General features: G+C 43.6%; 1 protein-coding gene across 2 annotated transcripts in view; it reads left to right on the top strand.

Moving 5' to 3' along the window:
• The window catches only part of SEPTIN9 (septin 9), a 207,456-nt gene that overhangs the window by 28,561 nt on the left and 153,095 nt on the right, over positions 1 to 25,800 (top strand). Inside the window, exon 2 of one of the 2 annotated variants that reach the window (XM_083147870.1) lies at positions 8,224 to 8,283. In XM_083147870.1, the coding sequence (XP_083003996.1) occupies positions 8,224 to 8,283 (60 nt within the window). Of the gene's footprint in view, positions 1 to 8,223; positions 8,284 to 23,832; positions 23,969 to 25,800 lie in introns of those variants that run through there. The other variant, XM_083147873.1, reaches the window with a different exon arrangement.

Below are 25,800 nucleotides of genomic sequence, written 5' to 3'. Positions count from 1 at the left end.
TCATTACCCATACACACTTCCGCTAGTATCCCTTGGTGACGGAAGGCTACAGTATGTAAGCGGATGGGATGTCCTGCCTGAGGAGGGACTGGGGGGTGCCACAAATTTTTTGGCAGGGGGGAGCTAAATTTATAGTTATGCCACTGTGTACAGCACTACATAAATATTTTACTACTTTAAAAAGATATATATAGAGACAAATTGGTGCGTTATAGCAAGGTCAGTAAATATCGCATTTCCTAGGCTTAGATGTCCTGACTCATCCCCTTTATAACTTAACTTATGTTATAAACTACTGTACATATTCTATTGTAACCAGAGGCTACATAACTTGCATAAATCATTGTATACTATGTCTTTGGTACTTTAAAATATTTTTTCTCTAATTCGTACATTTGCATGACATACCTCAAAATAAAAATACTACTCTACCTCAAACATACTGTAGCTACCACATGCAACTGCATGTAGCTCTCGTTCACTCCTAGGAGTGATTTGTAGCACATGACATATGAGATATGACATGCTACAGAAATGTCTCACAGAGCACTTTTGTTAGATAAAAGAACATGATTTTTAGATGTACAGTATACAGGAAGTGACCCGACCAAATACACTCCATTGATAGTTTTGTATTACTATCACTAATCTTAACTGATTGGGTTGATTTGACTGCACCAGTTTATATGACAACACTTCAGAATTGTAGAAGAAAGACGATAAATTATGTATACAAATTATTAGGGTGTGAATTACTAGGTTGACAGTCATGCCATAGGTCAATATTGACAAACGGTCAACACAAACAACACACGAAAAGGTCGACATGAGTTTTTTCACTTTTTGCTTGTATTTGTCAGTATTATAATCGCCTCGCTATTACAATCCACCTCTGTGCCAACATGGATAGAGTAGAAAGAACAAGTCAGTTGAAAAAAAAAATAATTGTAAAAAAAATTATGTCAACCTTTTTATGTCGACCATTAGCATGTCAAACTTTTGTCATTGTTAACCTATTTCACGCCATCCTTTGTCATGTGTTGACCATTAGCATGTTGACATTTTGTCATTGTTTACCTATCGTATGTTGACCTTTTTCATGTGTCGACCTATTTATTGCCTGTTGACTAATAGTGGTCAACCTATTGAATGTCAACATATCAACCAAAATTTGTAGAAGTAATATTGAGTGGGAAACTCACCCAGTTTCCACTGTATCAGAGCAGGACCACGCCGCGGCTATTTCAAAACTCAACGCTGCTCACGAGCCAATCGGTGAGCTTGCGCTTCAGCAGCCAATCAGGAGCGGCAGTGAGCTCCGATTCACTCAAGAGAAGCCTTGAGTTTTGAAAAAGCCGCACCGTGGATCTGATCTGATACAGAGGCAGCCGTGAGAGTTGTCATCTTGCAGACACCTAAAGGCCCCCATACACTAGAGCAACTTGTCCTTAGGACAAGTCGCCCCCGACTTCCCCCTGAGCTTCCCCGGCTGCTCCCCAGGGGAGCTTGATTAGATTGGCACTTGATGTGCCATTTTTTACATGTGATAAATCGTCTCGATTTATCACATGTAAAAAACCAGGGGAGCAGGGGGGGCGGGCTACAGAGCCGGGCTGCTGGTGGGAGCAGGGGGGGGCTGGGGACGCTGCGGGGGACACAGGCGGCATAGAGCCGGGCAGAGGGAGCCGGGAGCTGTCAGTGCTAGAAAAAAAAGCCTATACAATGAATGGGCAACCTGTGATTGGCTGAGCGCTCTCTCAGCCAATTGCTGACTGGCTGAGAGAGCGCTCAGCCAATCACAGGCCGCCCATTCATTGTATGGGCTTTTTTTTTTTTATTCAGTACTGACAGCTCCCGGCTCCCCCTGCCCGGCTCTATGCCGCCTGTGTCCCCCGCAGCATCCCCAGCCCCCCCTGCTCCCTCCACCGCGGAGCCGCCCCACTAGGTCCCAAGTCGGGTGGTCGGACGTGCAGCAGGTCCGACCACCCGACGCAGATCCGATGCGCACGGGACTGCGCATCGGATCTGAGGGGACATCAAAACTAGCCGATTTTGGTCCGATTTAGGCCAGATCCGACTGATCTGGCCGAAATCTGACCAAAATCGGCTAGTGTATGGGGGCCTTTACTCGCCAGGCACAACAAGCAGATCCTCGGCAGCGTGACCTCCCACTCAGCCGCATGGCTGTCCTTTTCATAATGCGGAGGCACTAACAGCAGGAGCATCTCCACCACCTGACAAGTTGGTAGGAAAAGCGCAGTACTGTCCCAGCTTTAAGGACTCCTCATTCTATATCAAGGGAGCTGTATACAATTTTGTAACTATTCTTTCTTCCCACAGGTGTCCTTCTTATTTATTTTTTTTTTTTTTTTATTTTTATTTTTGCATTGCTTATTTTTATTTATTATGATTTCTTATTTTTTTATCTTATTTATCAAGAATTTACCACAAAAACCATAGGCCTCATATCCGTTCTATATTGACCATCCCTCTGCCCGTGCATGTTGTTGGTGGGGATGGAGAAGGAAGGGTAATACCCCGTGGCAACGAGCATGTAACCTCTAGCAGAGCATGTTACTCCTGGCAAATATCAGGTTAAACCTTTGTGGCATAATGTGTAATGGGCATTACTGCGTTTGGTATAACATGTAATGGGCATTACGGCCTGTGGTATATGTAATGGGCATTATGGTGTGTGGTATAATATGCAATAGGCATTACTGTGTGTGGCATATGCAATGGGCATTCCAGTGTGTGGTATAAAATGTAATGGGCATTATGACATGTGTGACATGTGTAAAAGGTGAACATTTTTGGCGCTCGTCTTCGCCGCGCAGAGCCCCTGTTTTTAGTTTGTCTGGCTCCTACACTTTCACCCTGGCTCCTAGATTTTAAAAAAGATTTGTCGAGCCCTAATGTATGTAGATCTGGCATAGTAAAAAAATGATAATTCTATGGGGCCAATCTAATTTCAGACGAAAGGTGTGATGTCTTGTTTCCATGGTGTTTTAATGCCAGCAACGACACTTGAATTTACACCCTTTGGGGACTGGAATCAGCTCCACTTCCCACAAAAGTTCTGGAAACCCTATGCGGCAGTGAACACTTTTGTGCGAACCTCGGCTGCCGTAAAGCACAGCCGCTGCCATGATGACTCTCACCTGTTATTGTGTCAGCAGTTGAACTTCTCACAGCAAAGGCATGTCTCACAAAACATTGAGTAGAATAGGATTGTTGACCATTATGGGTGACATTTATTAGAATGCGATTTTTAGTCACTTCCAAAATCGCCCATTATCACACTTCTAAAAATCGAATTTTTTGCCACAAATTCGCATATCAGCCAATCAAGGCTGAGCTTTGCGTCTCCATGGAGACACATCGACCAACCAAGCTAGCAGCCTCTGTAGCGCTGGGACAGTGCTATAGAAGCTACTAGCAGCGCCGGAGAAAGCCGCCTCACCCCGCTGTCAGTGCGGGGTGAGCTGGCTCTGGAGACGGGAGGGCAGCGCAGGACCCTGGGTTGGTAAGTATATTCGTGATAAAGTGAGGTGTGTGTTTGTGTGTGTAATAAAGTTATACTTTTCTGTGTGTGTGCCTTTTATTTTAACATTCTTTTTACAGGTGGACTACAAGACCCAGTGGGCCCATTACTGCCCCGCATGCTGGGACTTGTGGTTCTCCATGTCCCAGCATGCGGGGGAGGCCTGCTGACACTTGTAGTTCACCTGTATAAAGCAATGTTATGAATGAATGTTTTAACCCTATCAGGCCGGCGTCCAAAGCCCAGGGACGCCAGTGACAGCCCCGGGCCTCAGCCCTGGACAGGTGAGGCCTGGGGGGGTGGCTTTATTGGGGGGGTCCCCACGCCCCCAGGGACCCCATCCAAGGCTCACCAGCCACGGTGCTCATGGTACGGCTGGGGGACCTTATGTAAAATGTGTGGGACCCCCAGATTTTTTGTCCCCCCTATTTTTGAACCAGGACCGGTCCAAGAGTCCGGGGCTGGTTTCAGAAATATGGGGGGACCCCTATGCTTTTTGTCCCCCGTATTTTTGGAACCAGGTCCGGCTCAATGAGCTGGTTATGCTCAGGAGGGGGAACCCCACACCATTTTTTTTTTTAAATTTACTTTTACACATTTTTTAAGACAGGACAATACACAGATCGCAATGATCTGTGCATGGTTCTGGCAGATGCGCATGTCAGAACCTGGTCTGCATGTGTGGCGATTTTTAGTAACATTTTCATGTTTTTGCATCTCATTAAATATGTGATTTTTTATACTTTTCAATGCGAAAACATCTGGATGCGAGTTCCGGCGGTACTAAAAATCGCACCTTCAGAATGTGCAATTTCGCAGCAAAATCCGTTTTTGCCACTAACCGCATATCATTAAATATGCGAATTCGGGAAAACGTGCAATTTAGGCCATTTTTTGCCTAAAAATCACAAAAATCTCATTTTTGCAGCTCATGGAATGTCACCCCTATGTTTCTATGACTAAAAATATGATTTATAGAAGAGCCACTAGGTGTCCTCATAATACCACTATGGTGAAAAAAAAATTCTTAACTGATTATTGACCAGTCAGTTTCCCAGCTAATGCATGGCATTGATTTGGTGCACAGCAGAGGTTCCTAATCTAAGGTATTTGATTAGGGTCATAGGGATATTCAATAAAAATAATAATGAAAAAAAAATAGAACATATACAAAGATATGAAGAGATGTATTGTGGTTGCAGTAGGACCTTTTGGGAAATTCCTATGACTTACAATGTGTAAAAAGTAAATATGGCAGGTAGGAGTTTCTTATCCAGATTTAAGTTGGTTACGTTATGTAGCATGGCTTGAAGCCTATCACGATTTCTGTGTAGGCAATGCAAGTCACTTCTGAAGTGCATTGTACTGTACACTTATCACTTGTACTTCAGCATAGAAGCAAAATGTTAAAAGGTGCTTCAAGAAAATAACAAGACAGACCGATACCATGAATGAGGATAACCAGAGCAGCGTTTTAGAAAAATGGAAAAGTTTAATGTGATGTTTAAACTTTTTGCACACTACATCGTCCTACCTTTTTGTGCTTCTCCAAAAACAATGTCGCTCTACTGGCTCAAGGAGGTTGTTCCAAAGAGTCCATGTCCACCTTAAAGTATGCATAGCAGAACACAGCAATGTAAACTCAATGCAGTTTGTACTGAATTGTGACCCACTTCTATTTGTTACTTAGGTACAGTACAATGTACTAGTATAATAACAGAGTAATCTACTCACTTCCAAAGGTACATACTGTGGGGTGAATTCACAAATTCACAAAATAACTTATGGATCTACTATAACTACTATCACTCCCGTGGCTAGCAAGCAACATACTCTGGCTAGCGAATCACACTCCCGTGGTTAGCAAGCAATGTCCTCTGTCTTTTGTACATGCAACTCAATTTAAAAATGTTGCTAATGACTAGGAGCAAATCATGCAATGTGTACGCGACCAAAGACAAATGATATGTCTTCACAACCTGCCAGGTGTGGACATCATCAGAGTCACTTCCTACATACTCCCATTCTCCATTTTTCCAAGATTTCCACCATCCTGCGTATTTTAGTAATGTATGTATACCGTACTGCCCATCTGACTACCAATGTTGTATGTTGCTGCCCACCACTTTTGCCCACTAAAGATGCTGGCCACACAATGTATGCCACCCAACACTGCTACTGCCCACCAACAGGGGTAATTTAGGGGTGCCCTAGGCACAATATTTTTGGCTGCCCTTCCACCCTATTTTAACATATTCATTAATAAGGTATAAGCCCTAACGTAATCTCCTAGTGCAGCTGATTTATATGATTTACATGCGGCTAATCTCCTAGTGCGGCTGATTTACACTCCTATTTTCAGCAGACGCTGAAACCTTGACCACCAGTTGGTTATCTGAGTCATTTATTTTTAGTCTTTTGTGTATTCCAATGGGTGCCAGGCAGGCCAGCAGTGGCTCAGCTCAGCCACTGAGCCGAAGAGCATCGGCGGAGGCTTCGGAGCTGGACCAGGCCACCATCCTTCATGTGCAGCTGCAGCATGGCCGACTCCGAGTGGTGCCACCAGCAGTGGCGCCTATCTTCACTCGCCACTGCCCACTCCGCTCGGCCATACTGCTACAGCTTCTGTCTCGGCCATCCGATCGATCACATTCTGCCCCTGCAGCGCGTGCTGCCATGTCTGTCACCACTTTGTCTGATTGTGAGTGACTCACATGCAGTCTAGCTGCCTGCTGCTGCCTATAAAATGTGCCGCCGCTAGGCCTGTGCCTCACAGACCCAGTGGCAAATCCGGGCCTGATACTAATCCCCCATCCCAGCACACATAAACATGTCCTTTTGACACCCCCCCCCCCCCCTTTCCCCAGAACATATACACATGTCCCTCGCCTCCCCACCTCCCTTGCACACATTATTAAGACACTTCCCCCAGTACATGTTTACATGTCACCCCCCCTCCCAAGCACACATTACCATATCCCACCCCTCCCCAGCACACATCACATACCTGACAATGTGCTGGTGTGACTAGCTGTAGGGCTGCTCCTCTGCCCATGCCTGCTGGCTCCTCCGAGTTCTCATCTCCAGTGCACAGTCACATGTGCACTATTATGCTCAGCAGTAGAGCATCGGGAGGAGTGGCGGACTGCTGGGCTGCTGCTATGAGGGAGGGAACAGGGGAAGGGCGGTGCTGCTGTCTGACACAAGCAGCGAGGAGGAGAAGAGGGAAGGGCCCTAACACAGACCATACTGTGGGTGCCACTGCCCGCCACACAAAGGGCCTTATTCTAGTTCACTCTTAGAGGCAAATTCCTTCTTAGCTGGAAAAAAACATGTGCACTGCAGGTGGGGCAGATGTAACATGTGCAGAGAAAATTAGATTTGGGTGTGGTATTTCTTCAAAGTAAGATCTATATTGCAGTGTAAAAATAAAGCAGCCAGTATTTTCCCTGCACAGAAACAAAATAATTAACCAAATCGAATTCTATCTGCACCTGTTACATCTGCCCCTTTGCAGTGCACATGGTTTTGTCCAGCTAAGAAGAAATTTGCCTCTAAGAGTGAACTAGAATAAGGCCCAAAGTGACAGGCGCACTGTGTGACAGGGGCAGGCAGCAGCTGCCAGCAGTTAAAATGCTGTACACCAGCAGAGAATTAGGTCAGTGCAGAGCAGGGAGAGCACCTCATTGTCATTTGTAAAACTGTTCAATGTGTATGCACATAATATAATATATAATAAAGTGACCAGCTAGTCACCTGAGACTTTGTTATGATAACAAAATGGTAGTTGCACAGGGTATAAAAGGTATTGGGAGTTCAGACTGGGGAATCAACTTCTTGGTTCAGACTGGGGAATTAACTTCTGCATTGAAGCCTTTTTTTCACATATTTCTTCCATTGATCTTGGACATATTACTGTAGCTGCATGTTAATCTGTGTAGTGCCCATTGTATGAAATTGTAACACATTTGTATATGTAACTTGCAGCATTTGTCCACATTATATATGTCACAAATCATCTGTGATTGGTATAGAGGGTTAATAGACCTATGCACCTAGGTAATTACCCAAAGGTGGTGGCAGAAAGGTAAGTGTATGGTACACTGTGCAGAGAGACTGTTCATAGTATTATATTCCCCTCTGCCATCACTAAGGGAATGGAGAGCTGCATACATGTAGTCCTGATGCTAGTTTGATACAATTTAGGTGATTTAAATTGCTTCCTCTGACCATAGTCAGTGTGCAAACCATCAGGAATACTTATTGAATTCCCTTACATAACCTAAAATGGTATATATTGTTTATCATGCCAAATGTTAAACTTCCAACTCCCTTTAATGTTGTTTCATATGGTAATGGTCCTCAAACAGCATCTACTGTAGTATCAGCATTTTTTTTTTTGTGGCACCGCTAGGCTTGTCTTCTTTGAGTTCAGTTATAGGGTGGTGGACAGGTTTGTGCTTCTGTTTGTCCAATCGGCAGCCACCGGCACTGGTTTTACCTATCACATTGGCCATAATTAACTTGATTTGGTGCTGGAATATCAACCCATGGCACCTCTGCAAGTGACACACTCAGTTTCGGTGCCGCTGTCAATCTGTCATGCAGTATGATATGCCCTGATCCTTATATCAATGTGTTTTATTATTTTACACCTGTTCAAATGTTCTCTGTTCTAGGAGTAACAAGAACGACCAGTGGACGACTACGCAAACTCAGTAACGATGTAACCAGCCCAAGTAAGTGATTCTGTGATTTTAAGATAAAATACATTTGGTGGAAATTTACATCTTAAAATGTAAAAAAGAGCAGTTGATCCTTAATAAATGAAGTACAACTAAAATTAATGAAAATGTTTTGATTACATAAATTAAACCAATTATTATCACATATTCTAATATAGAATTCTGCAAACATACCTGAGTGAATGAAAAATAACCAATTCATACAAAGACATAAAACACAAATTTTTCCTGCAGTTATAAAGAGCCACAATGGAGAAAAACTAAATATTTAGGATAACAAAGCCTTAGTAATAGGGGTTCTATTTTATTCAATAAAGGTTGATAAATGAAGTTTGAATAAAGCTGAGGAACAATGGGGGAATGTAACAGGATGAGAGACTCAGAAAGTGAGAGATGTTGTTTTAAAGCTGCAATCATTTACACTGCAAAACCAGTTTGATTTTGCAGTGTAAATGATTGCCGCTTTAAAAAAACTGGAGATTTAGGACCAAATCTCTCACTTTCCGAATATCTCATCCTATTAAATTTCACGTAATATCTTATTTCAATTCAGCGACCTATAAAATAAATAAAAATGTTCATAAGATTTAAAAGTTCAACCTAGTTGATTTTATTTCATACATCAAATATTGTCCTAGGATGCTGAAAATAAGTAACAGTTCTTTTTCTGCTGAAATTATATATGTGTGTATTAACACATTATTGGAACATTCCTTAATCCAGTTAATCCAGCTGGATATTCAGATCATAATTTCTTCATAAATATTGAATCAATTTGCTAAAATTATAATTATAATGCTGATGCAGTGTTGATATTATATTTTAGGTCCTTGCCACTGTCATATATATGCTTTACTATTGGAATCTAATCGAATATAGTTATATGTGGGTATATAATTATTTTATGTAATTGTGGTAATATACCAACCATATAGCTATAGATGTTTTATATCTTTGTATGAGTTTTAGTAATGTAGGACAAAAGTATATAGTGCTAAATGTTCTACCTTTTGTGTTTGTTTAGGAATTGACTATTTCTATAACAGCAGTTCTTGGAAATACTGCTCAAACAAGAACCCAATCTACCTTTGTTAATGAGAGGACAGCTCTTCTAATACTTGTTTATCACTTTTCAAATGAATTAGGGGTTGTTGAGATCTGTCCTTAATAATCAGAAGCAGAAGTAATTTTTGGTATTTACTTTTTTTTTAAAATAATTAATATTGTCTATTGCAGCGGTTCTCAACCCCAAAGCGTGTTGGGACCATATCAGCATTGGGTTGCAACTTTATGTTAATGGTCATTATGCTGATGACTTCTCTGATCTCTCAGTCAGTGATCCAAGGAGTTTGAAAAATCAGTTGGCTTGTTTGTTACTTCAGACTCTTCGGAGGCAGCTCTGTCCATACCCCAGTGCTCTGCCTATCAGCCTCAGCTGCCTCCACTGCCAACAGCAGTCTGCACTCCTGGCTTCCTCATCTACATGTAGATATCGTTAGTGGGCACATGGCTGGCAGCAAGGGCACACTGCTGTCCTAGGGCATCTACTGTAAGTTGTAGAAAGCCTGCTGATGAAACAGGCAGACAGCAGAAGCCAGCAGCCAGACTCATAGGAGGCTGGTATCAGAGAGAAGGATTCTAAGACTGGGAAGAACTTCTTGTATGTATGTGCAGTATGAGGGGGGGGGGGGGGGGGTAGGGGGGTCCGGAAACAGCAGCAGGAGAGCATGAGGTGGAAGGAGGGCAGAGCTCAGCAATATAGTGTTTGCTGTTTTTTGTTTTTGAGGGGGGGGGGGGGGATGCATTTATTAATTAATCAACTACTGCCTCACTCTAGTCACCCCCTGCCATTCCCCAGTGACCTCCTGCCATCCTCCATTATCCACTGCCTCCCTGTCACTCCCTGCCATCCCATGTTACCCACTGCAACCCTGTCACCCAGTGCCATCCCCTATCACCTTCTGTCTCTCCTATCACTCACTGCCATCAATGTCACTAAAGTAATGAGGGAGGAGGACCAATCACTCTATAGTGTGAACATGGCTGCACTGTCCAGTGCAATACCCTGCTTGGTGGTATATGGTATATTAGGTAGACAATGTCTAAGTCATAGAAACAAAGAAATATAGAATTTGACGGCAGATAAGAACCATTTGGCCCATCTAGTCTGCCCCTTTTTTATCCTTCAGGTAATCTCAACCTTATTTGATCCTTATTTCTTTGTAAGGATATTCATATGCCTATCTCAAGCATGTTTAAATTGTTCTACTGTCTTAGCCTCTACCACCTCTGATGGGAGGCTATTCCACTTATCCACTACCTGTTCTGTGAAGTAATTCTTTCTAACATTTCCCCTGAACCTACCTCCCTCCTGTACTATGTTAAAACCCTTGATATATTTGAAGATTTTTATCATGTCCCCCCTTTCCCTTCTCTGCTCCAAACTATGTTAAGATATTTTAGTCTTTCCAGGTAAGTTTTGTGATGTAGCCCATGCACCATTTTAGTTGCCCTTCTTTGTACACTCCCTAATGTATTTATATCCTTCTAAAGATATGGGGCGAAATTTAATAGGGTTAATAGCCATTTTCGGACATTTTCCGAAAATTGCATATTTTATAGGGTGCGATTTTTGGGAAAAAAATCACATTTTTTTGCCACGAATTCGCACATTTTAAAGGTGCGATTTTTAGTAAAACTAAAAATCTCATCTAGATGTTTTCCCATTAAAAAATATACAAATCGTCTACTTAATGGGATGCGATTTTTAGTAAAGGTTACTAAAAATCGCAAAATAAATAGACCAGGTTCTGACTGGCGAATTTGTCAGAAACATACACAGATCATTGAGATCTGTGCATGGTTCTGGTGTAAAAAAAAAGAGTTAAAACAAAAAAGAGCATAACCAGCCCCGAGCTCAAAGAGCCGGTCCTGGTTTCATAAAATCACGGAGCAGAACAAATAGAGTTCCCCTGGATTTTACAAAACCAGCACCAGGCTCAAGGGCCGGTCCTGGTTCCCAAAATACAGGGGACAAAATGAGTAGGGGTCCCCTGTATTTAAATAACCAGCACCGGGCCCAACAGCCAGCAGGGTAATGCCACAGCCAGGGGGAGACTTTTTATACAAGTCCCCCCGGCCAAAGCATTCATCCCCCTGACCGGTCAGCATGGGCAGGGGTCCTGGGGAAGTGGGGACCCCCCCAAAGAAGGGGCCCCCCCTCTAGAACTTACCTGCCCATGCTGAAGCCCGCGGCTGTCCTTGATGCCCCTGGGCGGTGGTTATCGAGCTGATAAATGGTGTAAAAAAAAATAGATTATAAACTATTATCCTTTACCGTGGAACTATGAGTCCCAGCAAGCCTCCCCCACATGCTGGGACTTGGAGAACCACAAGTCCCAGCATGCGGGGCATTAAAGAGCCCGCTGGCACTTGTAGTTCCACAGTAAAAGAAATAGTTAAATAAACACACTGACACCCAGTAAAAATAAAACTTTAATACATACAAAGCCCACACATACTGATACTTACCCAGGGGTGGATTGGGAATGAAATCCAGCCCGTGAAATATCCCAAAGCAGCCCTAATTGGGGGGGGCTGTGCCGCGCCCAATTTTTGGGGGCGTGACCTAACAATAGGGGTGTGGCCAATTTCAACGAGGCCATGCCCCATTCTCGCCGCTGTGGGGGCATGGCTAGTGGCTCTCTGAGCTGCTGGCTATATCCCCAGCCCCTCAGGCTGCAGAATAGGTGCATGCGCACAGCGTCTATTCTGCAGCCTGTGGGGCTGGGGAGATAAAGACAAAGGGTGACAGGGGGACAACCAACCCCCCCCCCCCCCACCCGCCGTGGGACACTGCCAGCCTCGGGCGGGACACAGGAACGTCCCAAAAAAATGGGAGGTTCCCGCGAAAAACGGGACAGTTGTGAGGTAAACATATGACGCAGGACATATATATACACACACACACACACACACTGTAACGGCAACGTTTCAGTTTTATATAACTGTTGTCAAGTCATATAAATGGAAATTTTTAGTCATACCTTTGTACTCTATTACCTGTTGTCAAGTCATATACAAAAATAACAATGAACACACCTCTTTTAAAGGGAGCATATCACCCATGCAAATGAGGACCGGCGTCGCTGGACGGTGCTGCCATCCCGGCTATGGCCAGCTCTGATGACATCAGCGCATCCTATTTTCAAAAAGTTTACCCCAAAATAAAGCAAAGCTTGTGCTGCTGCATTAATATGTATTAACATTAATACAATTCAGAGAGGCTGGGGGGACAGGCTGTATGTATATATATATATATATATATATATATATATATATATATACTGTAGGGGGTTATTTTAAATTGTCAAATGGGGAGTTATTTAGAAAATAGAGAGATCCTGTTTCAATCTGTACTAAATATTATTGAGAGTATATTATTTCAGGTATAGTGCTTATTTCCGTACCTGAAATGATATACTCTCAATAATATTTAGTACAGATTGAAACAGGATCTCTCTATTTTCTAAATAACTCCCCATTTGACAATTTAAAATAACCCAGCACTCTCAAATAAAATATAAAGGATTCCACTCGCCACTTGCTATTTTAATAAGCAAATGGTGTTGCCGCAAGATCCGGGTCTGTGGAACGCGGAAGTGAGTAATGCACTCGGCTGGACGCTCCACTGTCTTGAACGGAGGTCACGTGGGTTAACGCTGTATCGCGTCTGCTGACACGCACGCACCCGGAAGCCAGCAGAACAGGCAGCTTCCGGATCTATGACCCGCACGCCGCAATACAGGTGATCGGACTCTGCACTGTGATATGGTTCTGGGGTGAGTGTATGCTTTTTATAACTAACACCTGTGTCATCACCTGAGTTGCTTTGATTATACATTTGTCTGACTATGATTGGTTGCTACTCCAGGAGAGGAGGGGTTTTTATGGTACTTAACTGGTGAGTAGGGAGTCTGGTTTTAAGCTGTCTCTGGGATACCTGTGGTTGCTGTGTCTTGACAAAGGGTCTGATGTGGACCCGAAACGTCGACTAACCTTTTAAAGATGTGTCATTAAAGTCTTGCTTTTTAAAGGACTCTGAAAAAGTCTGGTGAGTGCGCTCCCTATTTCTTATTGGATATATATATATATATATATATATATATATATATATATATTTTTTGGTACTTATGTAGTAACTGGGCTGCCGATTTCTAAATCGGGTCGGATCGGGAGATCGCATCGCATCGCATGCGACCATGCGATTCGATGCGATGCGATGCGATGCGATGACCCGATTTTTCCATAGGAATCAATGTTAAAATGGACTGAGTCCATTTTAACATGGAATTCAATGGGAAAAATGGGTCCTTTTCATACCCCTACTATCCAAGTGGGCATGGAGTTGGATATAAACCTGTGGCGAGCGTAGCGAGCCACCGAGCCCGAAGCGTGGCGAGCGAAGCGAGCCCCGCGAGGGGACGAATACCGTCCCCTCGCGGGGCTCGCTTCGCTCGCCACGCTTCGGGCTCGGTGGCTCGCTACGCTCGCCACAGGTTTATATCCAACTCCATGCCCACTTGGATAGTAGGGGTATGAAAAGGACCCATTTTTCCATAGGAATCATTTTAACATTGATTCCTATGGAAAAATCGGGTCATCGCATCCGATATCGGATGCGATATCGGATGCGATGCGATGCGATATCGCATCGCATCGCATCTGATTGTATGCCTTAACTTAAGGCATACAATCAAAAAATCGGCAGCCCAGTTACTACATAAGTACCTATTTTTTTTTTAATACAAATCTCCCCAAAATAAAGCCAAGCTTGTGCTGCTGCTTTAACATCTATTAACATTAATACAATTCAGAGAGGCTGGGGGGACAGGCTGTAAGTACACTGACAATTTTTTTACTTACTGTGAGTCTGTGCCATCGCGCAAACACTGCTGCGCTGACTGCCGGGGATCAGGGAGGAGGTTAGATGGAGCCGTGAGCCGTCGCTCACGAACTCCGCAAAGTTCCACAGGAGGAGTTGCACGCTGCCTCCTCCTGCCGCCGCCCATCGCATCCATCCCAGCAGCAGCGTGAAACAGTCCTGCGCGCTGCTGCTGCTGGGATGGATCACGTGGGTAGCAGCAGCGCAGCCATCCTTCCTCTGGACCGCGGGAGCAGCTGTGTGCGCCCGCATGCGCACTAGCTCTCCCGTGGCCATTTTAACTTTGGGTAACTCGAGGCTGGCCGCGGACATCTTTAATTAGGGCGCAGTGCCGTGGCCCAGCACAGAGATCGGTTATCAGGTTTAGCAGCCCCTTCTGCTTTAAAATGTGCCGGCCCACCGGGAAACAGCCCGGTTTCCCGTCAGGCCAATCCGCCCCTGTACTTACCTATCTTGAGCCCGTCGGTAGGTCCCTGGGTCCGGTTTACTGGATGTCAGTGTGTTTATTTAACTATTTATTTTACTGTGGAACTACAAGTGCCAGCGGGCCCTTTAATGCACCGCAAACTGGGACTTGTGGTTCTCCAAGTCCCAGCATGCGGGGGAGGCTTGCTGGGACTCATAGTTCCATGGTAAAGGATAATAGTTTATCATAATACATTTATCAGCTCGATGCCCACCGCCCAGGGGCATCGAGGACAGCCCCGGGCTTCAGCATGGGCAGGTAAGATCTGGAGGGGGGGGACCCCTTCTTTGGGGGGTCCCCACTTCCCCAGGACCCCTGCCCATGCTGACCGGTCAGGGGGATGAATGCTTTGGCCGGGGGGACTTTTATAAAAAGTATCCCCCCGGCTGTGGCATTACCCTGCTGGCTGGTTGGGCCCGGTGCTGGTTCTTGAAATACGGGGGACCCCTACTCATTTTGTCCCCCGTATTTTGGGAACCAGGACCGGCCCTTGAGCCTGGTGCTGGTTTTGTAAAATCCAGGGGAACTCTATTTGTTCTGCCCTGTGATTTTATGAAACCAGGACCGGCTCTTTGAGCCCAGGGCTGGTTGTGCTCTGGAGGGAGGACCCCACGCATTTTTTTTTTCACTTTTTGGTTAAACCAAAATCGCACGTTTCTGAAAATGTGCCGATTTTCATGACTGAAAACCGCACATTTAAATGACTTAAAAATCAATCGCTCTATATCGCATTTTATGGCGCTATTTTGCCGCGAATTTGCATCTCATTAAATATGCGAAAAGCGGCCCAATAATGCGATTTTAAAAAATGTGACTTTGAACAATTTTTAAACATGCCTAAAAATCGCCCCCTATTAAATTTCGCCCATGGTCTCCAGAACTGGACACAGTATTCCAGATGAGGCCATACCAATGACCTATAAAGTGGCTTTATTACTTCTTTTTATCTGCTACTGATTCCTCTCCCTATGCAACCAAGCATCTGACTAGCCTTCCTCATTGCTTTGCTACATTGCTTTCCTGCCTTTAAGTCACTTGAAATATTGACTACTAGATCCCTTTCCTCCTCAGTAGTTTCCATTATAGTACCCTTAATACTATATTGAGCCTTTGGGTTTTTGAGTCCCAAGTGCATAATTTTCCATTTTTTAGCATTAAACTGTAGTTGCCATGCTCTTGACCAATGCTCAAGTTTACCTAGATCATCAGTCATTTGATTTACCCCTCCTGGTGCATATCTTTGTGTCATCTGCAAAAAGGCATACTTTCCCTTCAAAACCATTTGCAATGTCACTAACAAAGATATTAAGGAGCACTGGTCCAAGTACAGATTCCTTGGGTACTCCACATGTCCCTCCATAGAATGCACTCCATTTACTACAACTGTCTATTTCCTATCCTGCAACCAGGTTCTTATCCATTTAATTGTTTTATAATCCAGTCCCACACTTTAAAGTTTATTTAGCAGTCTGCGATGTGGGACAGTGTCAAATGCCTTACTAAAGTCTAGATATGCCACACCTACAGCCCCCCCCCCCCCCCCCCCCCCCGCTTAATCTATCATTTTGGTCAAGGAGTCAAAAAAGTCAATAAGATTTGTTTGGCATGATCTCCCTGCAGTAAAACCATGCTGTTTTGGATCCTGTAAGTTGTTTAATTTAAGATATTCCACTATTCTTTATTTTAATAGTGTTTCCATTAATTTCCCTACTACTGATGTAAGGCTCACTGCTTCTTCTTTGCTTCTGCTTTTGTGCAGTGGAACTACATTTGCTCTTTTCCAGTCCTCTGGAATTGCACCTGTATCTAGTGACTGGTTGAATAAATCTATTAATGGCGCTACCAGCACATCTTTTAGTTCTTTTAGTATCTTTGGATGTATTCTGTCTGGCCCCATTGATTTATCCACTTTCAGTGTCCTGAAAGTTCTGTCAGGACTTTTCTCCATCTACCTTATTTTTATGAATGTCCTTGCAACTTAACTGTGATCCCTTGCCTTCTCTTTCTATAGTGAATATGGAGCAATAATAATTATTTAGATGATCTGCAATTGCCTTGTCTCCCTCCACCAAATTCTAAGTCTTATTATTCCTCCATTTGATTTTCTCCTTTCACTTATATACTTACAAAAGTTTTGCTTCCTTTATCTACTGACTGAGCCATTTTCTCCTCAGCTTGTGCCTTGGCACGCCTGATCGCTTTCTTAGCCTCCTTGCGTCTGGCAACACCAAACTGTCGACATGCAAAAGTCGACATGGGCTTTTCACTTTTCATGGTGTCAAATGATCTCAACATCTGAGCACGTGTACCCCCCATTAGTGTACTGCTCCCATATGGACAATTTACCAATGCCAGAGTACACGTGGATGGAAAAGTATGAAAATGTAACAAAAAATGTAAAAAATCCCCCAAAACCCACATTGACAATTTCATGTGTCGACCATAGCCATGTGACAACCTTTTGACCATATCAATCATACAGATGGAGCACCTCTCATACAGCACTGGGAATAGTCAGAATGCCCCTGCTGGCGATCACCAGCGGAGAGGCACTCCATCTGACTGGGATGCGCGAACATCTCAGTCACTCAGCAGCAGGGAGCGGAAACCCTGCCCATCTCTGCTTCAGGTCGGGTTAGAGGGGTGCAGCGGGGACCGGCGGGGAGGTGACGGGAGGCGGCTGAGAGCTCCGTCGGAATGGGGCGTGCAAACATTGCATGTGCCACCTTCCGGCGGATGGTGGAGGCTGGCGGTTGGCAATTCTATCGCCAGCCCCCGACTGAATGACAGTGGCTCCATCTGTATGCATGTCAACCTAGATGTTGTAAACCTACCATCCAGATACTATCAGTGTGTGACTCTAAATCAAGGTCGTACTCCTGTTTAGCACAATTTCCCTCTATTTAGGATCCCATGCATTTGTAGTGCAGGGATATTTAACTTGTCGAATATGAATCAGACATGTCTATCTGGTATTAGGTGATATAACAATTTATTACACCCGGTGGCGGCTGCAGCTATGAAGCTATTACCTTTAAGTGCAGGGGGGGATCGCTAAGAACATGGGGAGGGGGGGGGGGCTGCAGCCCATATTTTGTAATACTGTATACATGCTGGATCAATCCTTCGAAGGAACGCCAGTGCTGATTACACCGGACACCTTGAGGCACTCCAGAATCAGCATGAGCAATGATAACATATATGTGTATGCAGTAGGGATCGGTACATCTGTCAGAATGAACTTAGGTCTATAGTCATTAGGTCGACCCCACTAGGTCGACTGGTAGGAAGGTCGACCTGACTTAAGGTCGACATGGGCCAAGGTTGACATGACTTAAGGTCGAATTTGCATAAAGGTCGACATGAGGAAGGTCGACTGGTCATAAGGTCGACATGGGTTTTTCACTGTTTTTTATCCGAATGTCGACACAGTCGACATGGACACAGTTGGCAATGAGAATCGGACCCTCGCATCGCTCGCTATGCTTCGGGCACGGTGCCTCGCTGCGCTCGGCACACTATTTTATTCTCCCACCACGCCCTAGTGGATGGTAGGGCATGAAATACCGCCTGACCTTATGACCAGTCGACCTTCCTCATGTCGACCTTTATGCAAATTCGACCTTAAGTCATGTCGACCTTGGCCCATGTCGACCTTAAGTCAGGTCGACCTTCCTGCCAGTCGACCTAGTGGGGTCGACCTAATGACTGTAGACCTAAGTTCATTCTAATAGATGACCGCTATCCCATGCAGTATGTACTTAGTGATCCCCTCCTGCACTTCATGGTTGGCACTGCAGCCCCTGCTACTTACACCACATGGCAGAAGATAATTTACAAAAAATGAAAGAGGTATAACTTCTAAATATACAGTACATTACTGCAAATCAGTGAAAAGATAATATATCCAGAAAGCCACTATTACTCTCTGCAAGTATATCAAATTAAAATATCTGCCTTTTTGATATTTGCTCTAAGATCAGTGAGTGTCATATGCCCCTACAGCACTTGACCTCTACAACCTCAAACTCCTATAGCACATTGCAAAAACTTTCCCTGTATTCGATGAGTTAAATAGCATGCGCCCAATGTAATCCCTGCATTCTGGCCAAGGATTTAGCAATGGAACAGTATAATTGCTAACAGGTACAGCAGGATCGCTCACTGTAACAACGTATTACACATTGGCAGACTGTGTAGTGATTTGATCTGGAGGACCAGCTTTTTAGAGGGGGTGGGTTATATAAATTTCCATATACAAAAACACAAATAGAATATATATATATATATATATATATATATATATAAATCAAGAGAGGGGTGGGAGTGAGAGAGAGGGAGTGAGGGAGAGAGAGAGAGAGAGGAAGGGAGGGAGGGAGGGAGGGAGATTCAAGTGTTCATGTGTTAGAACTAGTTAATACAAGTAGCTGGAGCACTTTTTTTTACTGGCATACTGTGCTAGGTTTTAGAATAATTTTTGGACGATAGACCGGTCATGGCTTTTGCTGAGTTGGCGACAGGAATAAAAAGGGGGGGATCGAGAGAGCTGAGAGAGTGGAAGATAAAAGAAAAGGGAGAAACGGGGAGGGGAGACTAGAGAAATGTAAAGACAGAAAAGAACGGAGAATGGAGAGTTGGGAGAGAACACATAAGATGAGAGAGCAAAGGAGACATTAAAATGAATGCAAGGTTGAAATAAGGGCTAGTTAGTGACATTAAGGCAAGCGAGGCAGCTAGTCAAATGGAAACATAAAAAAGCATAAATGGGCAAACAAAACTGTGTGTATTATACAGTAAATTGATGACAAACTACTAACAAAGACAATGCAAATAATGCAGCATTGATATAGATTGTAAGCTTGCGAGCAGGGCCCTCCTACCTCTATGTCAGTTTGTTTCTACCCAGTTTTTTTAATCACTGTTGTTTCCAATTGTAAAGTACAACAGAATATGCTGTGCTATGTAAGAAACTGTAAATAAATAAATTGGTGCAGTTACAAAGTAAAATGAAAGAAAACTGCCATTAATAAAAAGAAACTGGTGCTGGAGATGTATCGGTAAGAGAGCTATTCTCTAACATGGCACAAAGGTATTTCAGGCATGTTTGGTGGTAAGAGGATAACAGCTGGAAGCTGGCAAACATCCAGTGACAGGTAAATGGGTTGTTGGCGAGTGAGAAATGCAGGGTAGAGTGCAAGGGGCGGGCGCACTGACTAATCTGAGCAAAGAACAGTGTTGAAAAGGAGATACATTCTGTACTATGAATATTAAATTGAAGGAAGCAAAGAGGGGGTGAAGTAAAGAAAGAGTGACCCTGATGTGGAATGTTCAGAGGGGTCAGCTGAGGTGTGCCAGGCAGAAAGAAAACCTCAGAAAAATAAAGTATAATATTTAACCCCTTTGTTAGTAAAGGGAGCAGTGATGCATTAAAGCATTGTACAATCCTGATTTTATATTGCCCAGTATAGCCCAAAGTAAAATACCTACTGATTCCCAAGGTAGATAAAGCAAATGTGGCACAGTGTGTGTAGTGGTTAGTATTACCGTCTCACATCACTATTGTCATGAGTTAAATTCCCAATCATTGTAGATCTGTGTGTAGTTTGTATGCTCTCTATTGGTGTAGAGGTTTCCACCAGCTCTAATTTATTCATATGCTCCAAAAAACAAACTAGTAGGTTAAAAGTCTCCATTGGCGTATCTATAATGGGTGCAGTGTGTGGTGCAGGGGGGCCCAGGGGGGCCCACACTTTTGGTAAAACTTACCCTCTGGACTGGAGTCCAGCAGCAGCAGAAAACACTTGCCATTTTTCTGGTGATTTGCGCATGCGCAGTGGAGTCTGAGCAGATTTCACAATGTAGCGAATGTGTGCGCATGCACAGTAGGATCTGAGCACTACAGCGCTTAGACCCTACTGCTCCCGGCACCGCTCCCAGTAGAGAGGTAAGGACTGATGTAAATGACTGAAATATACTCTGTAAACCGCAACAGAATAGGTGTACACTATAATTGTAACTAAATAATCTTTTTCTGCATAAATCAACAAAAAACGGGCTGTTTGACGCTGTAATGGTGTACCATAATTACAAACTAATTATTTTCTCAGCTTTGTTTGGGTGTAAACTACTGTTTAGACAATAAACAAGTATTTCATCAGCTTTATAGATATAATTAACTACTTCTAGGCTTGAGGGCAGACAGCTCTGAGCAGGAGAGGGAGGAGGCTGCTGAGGTGACATAAAAGAAGTGGGATGGGGCGGGGCTTAGGGATAAACTTTTCTATTTGGGAGCATGGTCACTGTGATTGTGTTATCCTTGCCACACCCCCTGTCATCTATTTGGGAGCATGGTCACTGTGATTGCGTTATCCTTGCCACACCCCCTGTCATCTGAGATTACATCTGAGAAATCACACAATATACCAGAGGGTTTTATTTTTTAAATGATTGCTATTTGATTGGACATACTGACCAATCCAGTTTATAGGCTATTATATTTACCTCATAGTCATAGTACACTAGGAGATTCAGACAAAATAGAATTGCAAGTCAAAACTGTTTCAGAGAACTTCCATTGTCAGGAGTAGCTTAGAATATCAGCTAAATGCTACACATTTGCTCTGTAGTTGTGCATCTCCAGCAGTGAGAGAAACTGTGTTTTAATTAGAAACACAAATTTCCCAACAGATTAAAGTAATGGAAAAAAATGACCCTCAATAAGCAGGTATACTTTTGTCATACCTTGACAAATATCGAATTTTATACCCTGGAAAAATCCACTCTGCATTTAGAGACTTGGAAGTGGTTCTAATGGAGGCCACACACGCACCTATGCGGGCGCTGCGATGCTGTACGATGGGGTGCGCGCTCCCGCGGCACCTCATCGTACAGTACAAAAAGTATGTGCTGCACATACTTTTTGTACTAGCTTTTTCTAGCATAGCATCGCATCGCATCGCGTGCACATCGTATACACAAGGCATACGATGCGATGCTATGTGTGCTAATTAAGCCCACAACGCACGCCGGGATCGGTGCGTGTGTGGGCTCCATGAGTCTGACTGATAAGAATCCTACCCTAGGGAGCTGCTCAGAGTGGAGGAGGAAGGGATGGAGCACCAGCCCTCCATCCCAGCACTACTTCTGGATGTATTTCCTGCCAGTTGCTATGGAGATGAAATGCATAATGAAGCAACATTATGGGAAAACCATTAAATACCTATATATATGTATATATTCTAATCACCTAGCAAAATTTCAAAATAGCAACATAGAAAACTACAGTATAAAAAATACACATCACAGATAGGGGCCCATTTATGAATAAACATTTGTGACTTATGATAACCACAAATATACAGTATACCCAAAATGTATAACAGGGGGCCTCAGCAGATGTTTTCAATACATGCATTTACGCTGGCAGCCACAACCCCCTTGGTTTCTATGGAGGACACAATGCTGCCATATTTGCCAACTTCCAGAATGTGATGCATTCTGGTGATTGTCTCCCTATGGGATACACATCACAGATGTAGCTGGTGTAGGTTCCCAATTGATCCCTCTGTTCACACCGGCAACCGGACCCCCTAGGGTTCTATGGGGGATGCGATGGGGCCATGTTTACCAACTTCCAAAATACAATCCTGCTGTAGCATACTTATGACTATGCTGCCCCCTTTGCTGCAGGACGAGGCAGCATGGTTGGTGTGTAGGCGGGCATGGCCATGGGAAAACGGGCTGCTCAGGCGCATGGCCGCACGATTGCATCAACATGGCTCCTCCTCCAATAAGCAGCACTGTAAAAACAGGCTTTGTATAGCAGGGCAGGGCTGTGATGATGTTATTCTTTGCAAAACGCATCATCAGCTCCCCCCCTCGAGCTGCCCACTTGTGAACTGTAAGTTGTCGGCCAGGAGGGGGGGGGGGGGCACTTTCCCAACTCACCTGGGAGCCTCCCAACTGAGTTGTTAGCCTCCCAACTGTTATGGGAGGGTAGGCAAGTATGCTATTGTAGACTATGGGCTACAGCTAGTAGATTAATAAACATTACTATAAAAGTAAATCCATAACTACAGGGCATGTCAAAGGACGCACATGATATATGTGTCCAAGAATCTTGCAATCTAGTTGTCTCAAAAGGTGTGAGATGCCGGTATTATGGAACTATAGTTCAGCAAAGCTACAGTATCTGTTCTAATTTCATCAAAGTTTAAAATAAGATAGAAATATGTAGATGTAAAACCTAGGTTTGAGTTTTTATCGTGAAATAAACATTTATAACATGAGCAGTTTAGAGGTTAATTCTTTCTTTTAAAGAGTAATCCTATTTTTAGAAAAATTGAGCTATTAGATGAGAGAACAGCCGCTTCATTCGCCCCCTCTCTTATTCCCATAGTCACTTGGGTTTTCAACTGCACAATGAAGGGTATTTAGAAAATTCTGCTGCTGAACATCAGTCAGCAAAAAAAAAAAAAAGTCTTCAAAAATAAGACAAGGAAAGCAACCAAATTGTTTTTAAATGAGCATTTAGTTCTTATGATTTTAAGGCGGAGGAAGTCGCCAGACATCTGACAGACACACATGCAGAAGATGAAGATAATAATGAGCAGCAGAGACATTCAATAAAGCGACAGCAGAAACACTGCAACATTAGACATGCAAGAAAAAAGATGGAAAAGACCTTTTAGAGTACAGGTCTAGATCAGGGGTTTCTATTGCATAGGACAGGACAAAGAGCACATTTAGAAGAACACAGGACATTAAAGAAGAAAAGATAAGGAAGAGGAAAGTCAGGCACACCTATACAGCATTTTATATATAAAAAAAAAAAGATCATACAGTTGAGAGGAAATAAATATCTAAAAGATAAACTAGGAAGAAGGAGGAGGGATGCAAAAAGAGAAGTAACTGTAAGTAGGACTGTGACAGCCTGACAGACTAAAAAGTACAGTGAGACCAGAGTTGGAGAGAGAAAATTAGGGAGACGCAGACAAAGGAAAGCTGGAAAGAAATCTGACAAGGAGGGAGGAGATAAAAAGACACTTTAGTGCGACCAGTGGAGAGAGAGAACATTTGAGGGTGAATGAGAAAAGTAAAAGGAGGGAGTGAAAGAGGAGAAAAGTGAGAGGCAGGGAGCCACAAGAAAAAAAATTGAAGGAGTAGAGAGAGGAGGACAGAGAAGGTTACCGCCTCCCAAACAGGGGCAGAGAGGCCGGGCTGCAGATAAACTGATGCTGTGGGAGTGATGGACAAGGAGCGCATTTCAGGTAGGAGATATTACTCCAAAGTTCATTCTGTATCTACATATTTTTTTCAAACCCCAATTTCCTATCTGACACAAGATCTAGTGTTGGGAAAGCAGGTCACTTAGGGACATCATACAATGACACCATCCCTATATACTTATTAACCCTATTGATACCAACATAGAATTACTAGTGGAGCTACTGTACAGTAAACTCTCAAAGTCTTTCTATTTCCTTGTTGTGCCTTTGTAATGTGCCTCATTTTTATGGTAATCCTTAGCCGAGATGGAATTTGTATTTATTGTTCACATTAAATGTGTGCACTTTGGAGCAGTGAAATTATCTTTGAATGGATAGAGTTACAGAGATGATGTAAAAGCATATATAAAGCATTGTGAACTGCCATTATATCTGTCTGTATAAAACTAGAGAACCTCTAGTTAATGTATTGTATGGGGCACCCACCCCTCTCACTCTTCCTTTTCTGCACACGTTTCTTCCTCTTTTAGCGGTGTCTCCTAATTTCCTCATGGTTTTTGGTAACTGGGATAAGAGGGAGGGGTGTATTAGGACCCCAGCTGAACCCATTTACCATGCCGCAAGCTATTCAATCCTTTCGTGAATCTTTTTCATTGAGTGACCCCCCTATAAAGAAACTTTGGAAGTCTGCTTGTGTTGCCAGCCACAACTTGGCATTGCAAATGAACACGCTACAGAATATAGGCGTGATGAGTACAACTGCACACTCCAAGACCCACAAAGCTGCTTCTGTTTGAATGCTGACCAGCATAACCTACACCACAACATACCAACAAAGATTTTATTCTCCACAACCAAGTGTGCTCCTTTAACTTGCTGATGTGGGTTAAGGGCGTTAGAGTTAGTTCTGTACACCCAGGCGCGGAGCACTGTTACAAGTAGCTTTCCAGTGGTTAAAGGGTTTTTGGAAAGGGGAGGTCCAGATTTTGTCTGCCACGTGAGCACATAATACTGCAAATCTTAATGCTGGAGCAGAGCAGACCTTGTCCCAGTGTAAATCATATCTGTGTCATCGTCTGGACATTTGTTGGAGGACTTAATCATCTTTGTATTCGTCATTTTGGATATTTAGAGAAATGCCGTATTAGAGGAACAATATTGAATAATCTTAGTGAAAAGTGACATCAATATTCAGGGTTTAATTTAACAAGAGTCTACGAATTAGAAGACTTCATAAAACTGGCTCTGTTTATAAGTAACTCATTTCCTGCCTAAGTGGCATTGAGACTTTGGACATAACACTTGTTTCTATTAAATGGTTAATTGTTTGCTGCTGATCCCTGAGAGCTTATTAAAACCCTCATGACAGCTAAGAGGTCAGAATTCGAAAATCAGAAATCAGCATGTGCAGACCGAGACATGACTGGGAGGATGTGGTCACCAAGGAATTGCTGTCAGCATATTGCTCTCACAGGAAAGGGGAGGGGCTTATCACTTTCAGCCTCAGTTATGTCAGGATACGGTCATTAGGTCGACAAGCATTGTGTCAACACCACTAGGTCGACATGCAGCAAGGTCGACCTAGACCAATGTCGACCTAGATCCATGTCGACCTTAACCCATGTCAACCTTGCTGCATGTCGACCTAGTGGTGTCGACCCAATGCTTGTCAACCTCGTTGTGGTCGAACCAACGATCCCAACCCGCTATGTCTTAGGCTCAAATCCTGCTGGGACTGTCTGGGTAAAAGTGAAAGGATTTCCCTATTATGAGAGGGTACCATATCATGTCACTAATGCATGATTGCACATGTTAGTACGAATGGGATAAGTTATTCAAGTAATCTTAGCTGGTATATTCCATTCTACTCTAGG

This window comes from Crinia signifera, chromosome 6 (assembly GCF_055691185.1).
Source record: "Crinia signifera chromosome 6, ASM5569118v1, whole genome shotgun sequence".
NCBI classification, from domain to species: domain Eukaryota; kingdom Metazoa; phylum Chordata; class Amphibia; order Anura; family Myobatrachidae; genus Crinia; species Crinia signifera.
The sequence above is the reverse complement of the archived record's forward strand: the minus strand, read 5'-3'. Positions and strand labels throughout refer to the sequence as shown.